At 38.1% G+C, this 11863-nt stretch overlaps 1 protein-coding gene across 3 annotated transcripts; it reads right to left on the bottom strand.

Moving 5' to 3' along the window:
* Positions 1 to 3105: 3105 nt before the first annotated feature.
* On the bottom strand, positions 3106 to 11845 carry RB195_008295 (uncharacterized protein; the record flags this gene model as incomplete). 3 transcript variants are annotated; one of them, XM_064194726.1, is made up of 22 exons in its annotated part: positions 3106 to 3198; positions 3292 to 3384; positions 4025 to 4183; positions 4338 to 4421; positions 4485 to 4637; positions 4865 to 4994; positions 5062 to 5180; positions 5243 to 5380; positions 5439 to 5514; positions 5930 to 6034; positions 6098 to 6195; positions 6544 to 6705; positions 6820 to 6926; positions 7106 to 7232; positions 7295 to 7418; positions 7474 to 7561; positions 7714 to 7824; positions 7876 to 7971; positions 8310 to 8389; positions 9887 to 9894; positions 11727 to 11780; positions 11837 to 11845. In XM_064194726.1, the coding sequence occupies 22 exons, from the start codon at positions 11843 to 11845 to the stop codon at positions 3106 to 3108; spliced, it is 2214 nt and encodes a 737-aa protein (XP_064045869.1). The 3 variants fall into 3 exon arrangements, with proteins under 3 accessions (XP_064045869.1, XP_064045870.1, XP_064045871.1); XM_064194725.1 differs by having other exon boundaries at positions 6820 to 6908; XM_064194724.1 differs by lacking the exons at positions 9887 to 9894; positions 11727 to 11780; positions 11837 to 11845 and having other exon boundaries at positions 8310 to 8388.
* Positions 11846 to 11863: the final 18 nt, after the last annotated feature.

Below are 11863 nucleotides of genomic sequence, written 5' to 3'. Positions count from 1 at the left end.
AATGGATTGATCCTGAGTAAGCTCTCGCAGAAGATCGAGAGGGTTGGGCAGAGCTGTGTTCAAGGACGACAGCACACCTCGGCGAAGATGCAGGTAATCGCCTCAGGCGATGACATCAGCAAGCCGATTAAGTCACGTAAGTCAGTGTTAAGCAATATATCAACACAAAAAAACATCAAAACGTTGAGAGAAAGCAGGTTGAAAAGTAGATCACCAAACGAAGTCGATTAACGCGCGCACACGTCCCAGATCTAGGCCGAGACATTCTAGAAAGTTCTGCCACCACCCTTCTCATCTCACTCTTCCTGGCTCTAACTCCTCTTTCAGTGGAAAAAAAACTCTTTATAAGTGCACTACTTCATTTCATCTCTTATTTATCTTCCTGCTTTTCTTTCCGATCTTTCTCTACTTCCTCATTTTTCTGCTGTACCTGATCTTTCTGGATATTCTTCTAGATTTCTATTTTCGTCAACGCATTCCTGTATTACACATTCGAAAATGAAATAAAAAAAAAGGATTAAGTAAATTTCCTATTGCACGAACACGTTTGCTCTGTGCAGCGTATCCACTGATAAGATCTTGTTCCGTCTCTAACTAATGATTCAGTTGCTTTTTTTCTTTTTTTTTGAGAATTTTATATATATTATATTACATTTTATATATACATATATTAGTTATAGATAATTACAAATTATTTTAAAAAAAGATTCAGAGGGTCAGGGCTCAATCCACCTAACGAATCAAAATATATATTTTATATTATATATATTTTATTATATTTTACATATATATACAAATCAACAGTTGAATTTCCACGTGAATTGTTAATTTGAAATTCTAAATGATTTTTTTTTCTATAAACCTATTGTTTGATCGAATTTAACACTTTCTTTTTTCTAGCAATAAATTCACAAATAGTAGAATAAGAATATTTATGAAAACATAACAATTATGTACCACTTGTGACTATATATTAAAGAAATACAAATAAAAATCAAATATTCTAAAGTGTACATGATAAAGTTGTTGAAATTGGCATTAAAATCTTAAACTGAGCCTTAGTTGAGGTTTTAAATGATAGAATGTTTGAAAAGATGATTGTGTATTAAAAATTCTGTGTCTTATTTATAATTTTAAAAATTATAAATTAAAATTAAATGAGATTAAAAATAATGAAATAAATGAATAATGTTTAACTAATTAATTAATTAAATTATAAATTATTTTTTAAAAAGATTCAGAGGGTCAGGGCTCAATCTACCTAACGAAGCAACTATTTACATTTACGAAGGTATAAAGGATATCTTCAGTTACTATTCTGATCAATTCTATTCATTTAATTAACCAACACCAATTCTATTAACTAACGAGGTCTACGGTCAGCGTTCTCTTCGCCTCTTCCTGGTTATCTAATCGCATCGCGGGTTGCGACCAGTTAATCAAATCGCGCTGCTTCTTAATCCCCCTAATTTACCCCAATTTGTTCGATCCTACTACTAAACCTTACAGTTTATGGCATTGTTTGTTGTTTGTTCGGGGGAATTTTTGATGTTAGGCTCCTTTCCGACATCGAAAACCTTACCCCTGGATACAGTTCAACTCGTAATTTGGAAGTATCACAGCGAAAAAATGCCGACTCCTTAGGCACTCAATGAAACTGGAACTCAATGGCTCGAGGCTCAATTAACCCAACGAAGCAACTCTTTACTTCTACGAAGGCGATTGAATGATAGTGTGTGTGGATATGAATCTCAAAACTCGTACAAATCCAATGAAGTTTGCCTAAACAGATAAATTTGATATTCCTGAACCAATTGATCTTCGAATTTATAGGTGATTTTTTTGCCTTTTCGATATGGGACTAGGAAATATATCCTGGGCCCCAACTACTACCGGTGAGAACTCAACATTGAGGATTCTACCGAATGCTGCCCTAAAACAGTTGAAATTTGCCCCTATAGCTTACTAGAATTCATCTATGGATTTGATTTCCATCAGAACAATCAACCAATAGATTGTAAGGTCACAGCTATACTGATCCGAGAAAGCCCTCGTACTTTAGAATGAACTGTGATTTTTCCATTTAAAAAATCCATGCTCGTATAGAAACAGACAGAAGTCCAATTTTTGCCTTCTGGTTCCTGGTGTTTTTCAACACGTGGTATTCCATTATATCCATCGGTATCCGCTACACATTGAAAATGAAGGGAAAAAAGAAACCAATAAGTACGCATTGAAACCGTCTCGTTTTCAATTTCAACGAAATGCGGCGCGGAAAATGTGGCTTACACATCAGACACCAGATACAATTTACTACAAACTACTTTTTATTCCATTTTCACTTAATCGACACATTTATGTCTCACATCAGTGATGGAGAAAAATAGTACAATTTCGTAGGTTAGAGCACATGTCATGACGAAAAGTGGAATAATGGACGGAACAGAGGGGGCGGGGGAGAGATAAGTTTAAGGAGGACGAACGACGGAAGGAAATCTAATTGCAATCACAGAGAAACGACGAGAACTACACAACAATTCCAAGGAGAAACCGCTAAAATGTAAACGAACCCCATTAAAACACAAAGTTACGAAACACTGTTGCACAATACATAGAATATTCGCTCTTAGTTAATAAAGACAGTTCAAGTGCTGCAAGAAAAAAAAACCGGAGAGATACGGCAAAATGACGGCTTTTAATGACGTAGCTCTCACGTAGATCACATAGAACAAGTTAGTCCTCAGTTGTGACTAACTATGAATTAAGACCTTTAAAGTTTTGATCAGATAAATGTTTCAATAGCAACTTTCTGCAATTCAGAACGCAATGAACTGTCCCTGTAACAAACATTTTTTAACAAGTACAGTACCAGTTTTTCATAGCAGTTAACTAAGCTATTCTAGCGATATCCAACATCTGCGTACAACGAGTTGGGACGATTTTGCATTAACCTACACGTTTGGAAGTGAGTAAAAGCAGAATTAAGGAACCTTTCGGAAATATTAAACCACCATTGGATAATATAATACATGACTGATTAAGAATGGAAAGGGAAGTTGAGGAAAATCAAATCAAAACTAAGAAAAGAAGGGAGAAATGGCTGGATCATTTCCTCCCTTCTTCCAGAATATGAATATGAACAAGAGGGTTCGGTGGACGGTTCTCGTTGCTCCTTTTCACTGCTGCCGGTGTTGGACGCTTAACACTTTACTACTCTTACAATTTTGATTTACAGAAACTAAATGCTACATTGGTTCCTTCTGAGTTTGAACCTAAATACACCGAACTCACCTTAATTTTCCTCCCAGAGATAACTTGCCTCACTTCTTCTGCTGAAAGGGTTTCGTACTCCAGTAGAGCTTCAGCGAGGAGCTGGTGCTCTTTCTGAAACATTCGTTCAGATACACAAAACATTTGAGCGCAAAGCCATGAAACTATTCGACAAAAGAATCCAAGCAACAACTCCCGTCAAAATGAATCCAAATTTATAAGCACCCAAATATGAAACCAAATGCTAGATCAATTTTCAAAATTTCTGTAGGTCAGTGCACATGTTACTGTCCAACCCAAAGAGCTTCGAAGAACAAGAACATTCGGGTTTGGGCACGTATAAGCTCAGCGCAATTGAAAAAAAGACGCATTCGACGATTATAGAGGAAAAAGGGTGTTTCAGTAACTTAGAATATCCAAACAACACACGAAAATCCTCTTCTGTAGCTTAACAAATACCGGAATTTGAAAAAAGAAAAAAATGTCATCCCCACACGCGTCAATTTCTTGACTTTCTCGAGCTCGACAGCGTCAAAAGACGACAAACTACTCAATCTTCATCTAAGTTTATAAACTGAGTAGTGGTAACCAAAGATGTACTGGTACAAAGAAAATTTGTTTTCATTGATGGGTCATCAGTCACAAATATTTAGCTTTTCCACAGTGGGAAAAAGGTTCCGTTACACTGGTTATAAATTAACGTATAAAGGATGAAGACAACGCACATAACCGATAAAAATACATGAGACCTCACCTTATGCTTCGAAAGAATATCTTTTGCACGTTGATAACTATCTTGAAGCACTTGGTTGATTTCTTTATCGATCGCTTCTGCCGTTTGCGGACTCAAATCACTGATTTTCACGAGGGATGTCGATGAATTGTCTTCTGCGGTGAAATCTCGCAGCCCAACCTAAACAACGTTCTACAATATAAACAATCCTCGCACATCTGGAGTGTGTTCATTGTTTCACACTTTTCCTGTCAATAGTGGTCCAGATTACGATGACAAAACAGTTCCCTTTAACAAAAGATATCAGAAATAAAAGATAGCAAGAGAATTCTACCTTGTCACTCATTCCAAAAACTTTCACCATCTGCGAAGCCAGCTGCGACGCTTTCCTTAAATCGTCAGCCGCCCCTGTCGTGACCTAAACGTTACTGCATAGATTCCATTAAAATAGTGAAGTCAAGCATGAAAGAAAGCAAAATACCATATCATCTCCAAAAATCAATTCTTCAGCTACACGCCCTCCCATCATTACATCAAGAGCAGCAAGAAGTTGACTCTTTGTCATCTGGTATTCGTCTTTCTCAGGTAAAGTAGCTGTGTGGCCAAGAGACTGCCCGCGAGGAATGATCGTCACCTGGAGAAGTTGGGAGAAGTTACGACAGGGAAGAACAAGGAAGAACAAATGACAAAATGGAAGTTAAAAGAGAAAACAAAACAGGGAAAATCAGATCTTTGTAACAATCAAATACTTGCGAAGATGTAAAAATTTAGTATAAATGTAAGAAATTCTTCAAATGCGGTGAACACATGCATTTAGATGAATGATGATGATGAAGCATCGGCCCCGTTACCCTCACAAACCTTATGTAGAGGTGTGGCATGTTTCGTGTAGAGTGAAACCAATGTATGCCCAGCTTCATGATACGCGGTATTCCTGTTCGCCTCTTCATCAGGTATTCGACCACCAGTTCGAGCTGGTCCCATCAACACTCTTTAAAAACATGCTCAAACAATGGAAGGTGTGAAAAAAAACAAAGAAACTATCAAATGAAGATCACCTGTCTCTGGCTTCGTCCAGATGTTGCATCGTCACTTCCGGTGCGGATTCTGTAGCAGCTTTTAGAGCAGCTTGGTTTACCATATTTTCAATATCCGCGCCAGTAAACCCAGTAGAACCCTAGACAGGAAAAAATGGCTAACAAAATAGTGACAAAAAATGGACTTTTCTCTTTAGCAAACCTTGGCTAACGTTCTCGGATCTATCAACGGGGAGTGAACAATTCTTTGCAGGTAGAAATTGAAAATATCGGTTCTACCAGCAAGATCAGGTTTCGGAACTGTAATTCGTACATCAAATCGGCCAGGGCGGAGCAAAGCCTGTAAATTGTACGATACAGAAGAAAAAAGGATAAAAAGTAAGGACAAACTACAGCACCTTATCTAAATCATCTACGCGATTCGTAGCTGCAATCACAATAACACCTTCATTTCTATTGAAGCCATCCATTTCGCTAAAAAAAAAAGATTATCTGCTACTAAACTTAATTTTTTTTCTCCAAACCACTGAATTTCCTCTCGATTCTAAAATTTCTAACCACATCAACAAGCTGCGCAGGCCACTTGGCGTACCAACGAGTTTCACTCTTCGGATATAACTCTCAGCGGTGTAAAACAGACTAATAAAAATTCAACCAACAAGACTATGTTGGCACAAAAGAATCCTCAAGTTTTCAGTTTTAAAAAATAAAAATAAAGTAAGTAAGTATAAGTTACTTACTTACTTTATTTTTATTTTTTAAAATAAGTTCAGTATCCACGCGTGTTCCATTGGTGCAGATAAACGCCAATAGACTTGCAATAGCTTTTATTTCCATAGAATTGTTATGGAAATAAACGCTTTTTTTTAAACTAGAAAAAAAAACACACCTTAGTAACTGGTTGATGGTCTGATTAGCATATGGATGCAAACTGTTTGAAACTCGCTTTGATCCAACACTATCAATTTCGTCAATAAATATTATACAAGGAGCCCTGTGAAAAACCAAAATAAGACAAGAAAACGAATCAAATATAAGAACAGGCGAACAAACTCACCTTGCCTTAGCCTTTTCAAACAAATCTCGTACTCTCCGCGCTCCCTGACCTACCAAAACCTCGTCGAACTCTGATCCTGCAGTATGGAAGAACGGTACCTGAGACGAAGTCACAAATTACCGAGGAAACTAGCGAAAAACTGCTTCCAAAGTGATCTAGTTTTCAGTTTCAAATCTGCTTGCACCAAAGGGTTCACGGCAGATTCCAACGATAATCAAGTTAAGCAGAAACTAAATCCAATGGCCATAATGGAACTTTTATATAGGAAAAAATGAGAAAAAACGATTCCTCGTTAAATCCAATTTTCGACAAATTAACAAAAAAACTATACATATAAGAATAATGAACGCCAAAAGATGAAAAGAATGCCTCAAAATATAATTCTGAAAAAAATCAAGTTGCTGCCAAATCGCGCATAGAAAAAGGAAAGCGAATTTCTAACTAACTTGTGCCTCTCCTGCGATAGCTCTGGCTAGAAGTGTTTTTCCCGTTCCTGGTGGTCCAACTAGAAGAACTCCTTTGGGAAGACGACCACCAAGTCTAGAATATTTCTCTGGATCTCGAAGATATGATACGATCTCTTCCACTTCCTGCTTTGCTTCATCCATCTGCAATTTAAATTCATCAGTACAGGAACTTGAAAAACAACTGGCTGCAAAATATTCAAGAATCAGAAAAGATCACAGCTCCATAACTTTAGCCCAAAAAAAGAAAAATCTTACCCCTCTTACGTCATCGAATGTCACTTGCACATCTTCTGGTTTCACTTCCTGTGGATTCGAAAAGAACAACGATCCAAATTGGCGGTCGCCTATTCGAACACGAATTGCTAGAGTAAATTCTAGCTGCGTAAGGAAAAAAACAAAGGAAAAAGGAGGATAAGCTCAACAAAAATATAATGCCACGCTGAAACACGAGCATATGAAAAATAAAGGTACAAGGATAATAACATAGCAATAAGAATGACAAAGGCAACCACTTGGAAAAAAGAAGAAGAAATCGACTAACCGCCAGTTAGATATCCTATAAAAATGCACGCAGCAAGAAAAATGTAGAAACGAGTAAGGGTGCTTGACTTCTTTGGTGTAGATGTAGTAGTATTTTTAGATGCAAGCAATCCCTTCACAAAACCGTCCTAGAAAAAACATAACATCATTGTTTGAACCGCCAGAAAGAAATCATAAAAACCAGGCTCACAGTATAAGTTTTTTGCTGCGCTTCAGGAAGTTTCTTTAATTCGGAATCATACTGATTCCATCCTTCAACTGAGTCATCTTTTCCTTTCTTTGATGTAGTGAAAAAGTCGGTGAATGCGGTCCACCTAAACCAAAACGCAAAAAGGTGAGACGATACTGAGACGACAGATCCTTTCTTACTTGCTCTTTTCGCGTGAAGCCTTGGATCCGATTCCTCCAAGTCCGACGCTTCCTGTTCTTCTTGTTCGAAATCCGCGCTCCTGCACCGCTAAAAATATGCCTACCTCAAATTTCTGCATAGAAAAAAAAACTTCTAAAACGAAGGATAAAAACTAAAGCAGACCGCTTCACAATAAGACTAATAAAATTTGAACGGATGAGGTCTGCAGCTTTCTCCAGCCAAAATAAAAATGAACTCACTTACTACTCCGGTACTAGGAACAATACACACTGATACATTTCCATTTAATGTGATCTGGAATCTGTCTCGACGAATCGCTCGGCGACTTATGAATGGCAATGGTTGTCCACCTAATTCAATGAAAAAAGTAGAATTAATTCGATTAATCACTGAAAACTCACTTTCTAGAGCTTTTTTCAAGTGATCTCTGCCAATTTCTCTGAGTACTGCTGAGTATGTACTGGCCCTACAAAGTTGAGTCGTGGTAGTTCTAGCAACTGAAATAAAATGAGTAACTTTGTTTGGTTTTATGCATTACCGATCAGTGACTTCTATACAAAAATCTAAAGTGATAATGACACCTACATCCTCCTGACTTTTTCTTCTCTCTCGCGACAAAAACAAAAGAAAGAGGATAAAGGAATAGAACATAAGAGAACAGAAAATATTGAAAAATAGGATTAAACTAATAAGAGAAGTGAAGACGGCTTTAGTAGACTTGGAAGAGATTGTAATGTAACACAGGGTTAAATTATATTTATTCTAACAAATTTTCCAATGTAGGGAACACGAAAAAGAAAGGGCATGAAAACAAGTAGTAACATCTAAAACCTACAAGTACGTCTGCGCGTTGGCCCAAGTTGGAGCGAATATCCACAACTACTCCATGCTCCCAGCCCATTTACTAGCTGCATCCTGAAAAGAAGAATAAAGAGATAGCATCAAGGAACTTCTAATAACATCGGACGTCTTACACAGAAAATCCCTAAGGCGGATGATTACGCAACACTTTGCATGACAGAGAACACAGACTTACGTAATACATGCATTTGATTTGTCGGGGGTTTCGCGGAAAAAATAATCAAATTCAATGAAAACACTTGTGATACATCTATCATCTCTGTCGCGAGCGTCCGTCGTGTGTCTCCGCAGCACCACAATCGCCAAAGGCTGCAACGCGGCGCAGAAGGCCCTGTTTGACTCAGGTACCCAGAGCGAATGATCTGCTTTGCCTGTAGTTGTCAACAGACGGCGACGACCCGTTCCCCTGGATCCCCTGGATCACACCCCAAAAATATCGAACTCAGGATATGTATTTGTAAAAACGAGGTAAAGGCAGGCCGCATTCGCAACAGTCAGTACAGAGTCCTTTTATTTCGACAATTTGACCACATTCTATGTAAGACGGCTCTTCGAAAAAGGATGTTTCTCAAACAACACATCTAGGAATGGAATTCATGGGCTAAAGTGGGTGGTGTATTCGACCGGCAAAAAGGAAAAAAGAATATGCTGTACCTAGGCTACATGTCTTCAAAAAGGTGAACACATCAGCTTGATTTCATCATAACAACGAAAAAAAACAGCTACTCTTATCCAGCAAGATCGAACATCAAGCAAAAACTCAGCGCAGAACACCAAAGTTCACGAAAATGCACGTGATAACATAAAATCATCATTTAATTGACTCGTTCACAGCTCATCACCTACTAAAATCTTCTCATTATTTCTTTAAACATAAATAATCATCAATCAAAAGCCTGAGTTTGTGAAAGATGTTCGTCAGAAAAAGAACAAAAAGAAGTAAAGTCTGGTCATAGTCACACGTCTGGTGTAGGATCAAAGTTTGTCTGGAATAACGAAATTCTACTACCGATAGAAAATCGTGGGCGTTCAGTGAACACAAATAATGGAGCTTGTACATGACTACGTATGTTCCAAAGGAAAATGAAGAAACGCAGAACTTCCACAAAACATCGATCGATCAATAGGAATCGTCAGCTGAGCTGAATCTCACGTCACTGATTGTTCAAGAAAACAACTTGCGTATTGAAAAACTGACACAGGAAATTTAACGCCCGTGAATAACGACTGGCAAAGAAGTTGTCTCTTTGTTGCGTTGCTGAGAGCAACTTCTTTGCTAGTCGAGAAAACAGAGCAACAAACCACCACCCTTGCCGAAAAATGTCGAGGATATGATCATGATTGGAACCACAAACAGAGTCGCACACAATCCAGGAACGAAGAAAAAAGATTTCGAAGAGTTATAGATGAAACAACGTCTCGATTTCGTTTTTCAAGGCTTACTATACAATGAACAAACAAAAAGAAACCACCCTTTCTCAGTGGAGCGCGACTGACCGGAGCGCAATAACTGCAGTGCAGCACCTTAACTACGAATGAAAACAACCTTACACCAAGATCTGTTAGTAGAAAAATGAATATCAATAGAAAGCCTGTAAAGTGATATTTGCCAAATGTTTTCCTGATGAATATCTTGGCAAGTATAGCCACGTCAGAACGATCTGAAGCCCAATGTAAATGCTGAAGCGACTGCGCTTGCAATCGAGGCGGGACCCTCGCTTCCCGCATCGCACTGCAGAGGTGGCTTATGGAACTGCACCTGGCATTAAGTAATTTTAACCAGACTATATTAAAAAGCAAATTACCGTGAACAGCTTTCATTCTGACAATCTATACTGAGAAAAAACACACTTCCATATTCTACTGAATATTTAGAAGTGTATACTGCTGTATTCAACACAGCTGCGAACTGATATCTCAGCAGGGAATATCCCTGCGATAGAACTTTAATATGTCATCATTCAAAACACGAGGGCTATTAGAGTGTAGTGCTGAATTCCGCCACCCACGTACTATCGATGGTTCGCAGCCGCTTCGCTTCAGATTAACGTATCCTTTCATCCAGCAGACGGCGATCCGATTCTCACCAGACTTGTCTAGGAAGATAAAAACACTGACTTAATACATCGGTTGATCTCCGCAACTCGTTGTAACGGCCCGTATACGTCCGTAAACTTCAAGTGATTCTGAGTAGAAATAGAAGGCACTCCGAGAGGACTGATCAACAACAACCACTTTACTTTACCTAGAAAAATTGCAACTGGTTCTTCTCAAGACTAGTGCTTGAAAAACCAGCTGCCAGATGTGGAAACTGACTCAGAAGATGGCAAGCTAGGTGTACAAATGTACAATGTAATCATTTCATGTTTTCGATATATATTATACAAATGTACGCACATCAAACCATTTTCAACCAGTTTTCATCGGAACGGCATTTGCCTTCTATCTTGACACGCAAAGCAATATTCTTTATCAACATTTCATCGACCTGACCTCGAATCATGCACCTCTTCCAGGTTATGCTAACATCACTTTACTCAAGCACATCGGCGTTACCCTCTAGGAATGAAAATTACAAGAGCTACAAACAGACACTGACGCTACAAACCAATGTAGCTACCGACTCAAATTGAAGCAAGCAAAAACGGATGAAAACACAAACGATCCGTTAGGGTAATTTTAATACTCTGTTTGGACGGGTATCGGAACATGAACTCTGAACCTCCGACATTGTCAGCAATGCGTAAAGATAGAAACTTGAATTTCTATCCATAAACAGTCCTAAAGAATATTTTACGTTCTGACATTACATGACCGCTTGCTTTCCTTTGCCGAACTGCTTAGCTTCACTTTAGTAATGTTTCACAATTTGCGCCGAATCAAAGGCGACGAATTCAAATAGAAGTACGGGGGACGCTATTCCAAAGTACTAAACGGCGAACACCGCTACTAATGCAGCGATTAGTATCCCAGCTAGGAAAACAATTTTATGTATACATAACATTGTAATTACAACGATGACAACATTAGGTTTGTTCAACTGGGAATTTCAATATCCTTCATGAAATTTCTAAATGACGAAATTCTACACATCAATATAAATGCGAATTAACCATTTCAGAGAAAATATTTTCACTCATTGTTAAAGCAGGAATAGAAAAAAAGGAATTCAAAGCAAAAACATCATATTCCATGTAATTAACTAAACTATGCTAATCAGGAATCAGATGCAACACCGGTATACAGCGTCTCTCAACGGATTTACAGAATTTATGGAAGTGAGGTCAACTTCGGAGGATCTACTACACAGAAGATTATGACAAGTAGCGTAATGTGTGAAAATATGACTGTTCTTCCCTGAAATAATTCACAGAAATTACACACTACGCACTGACATGAACAACTGGAACGACGATTCCACAACGCAGATCAAGCCCATGAGATCCTGGAAGACTACACATTCCCAATTCTATCCATATCATTAATAACGTCAACACGTACGCGTTTCATTGTGCCCAGATATGAAAA

This window comes from Necator americanus, chromosome III, assembly GCF_031761385.1.
Source record: "Necator americanus strain Aroian chromosome III, whole genome shotgun sequence".
Lineage (NCBI taxonomy): Eukaryota > Metazoa > Nematoda > Chromadorea > Rhabditida > Ancylostomatidae > Necator > Necator americanus.
The sequence above is the reverse complement of the archived record's forward strand: the minus strand, read 5'-3'. Positions and strand labels throughout refer to the sequence as shown.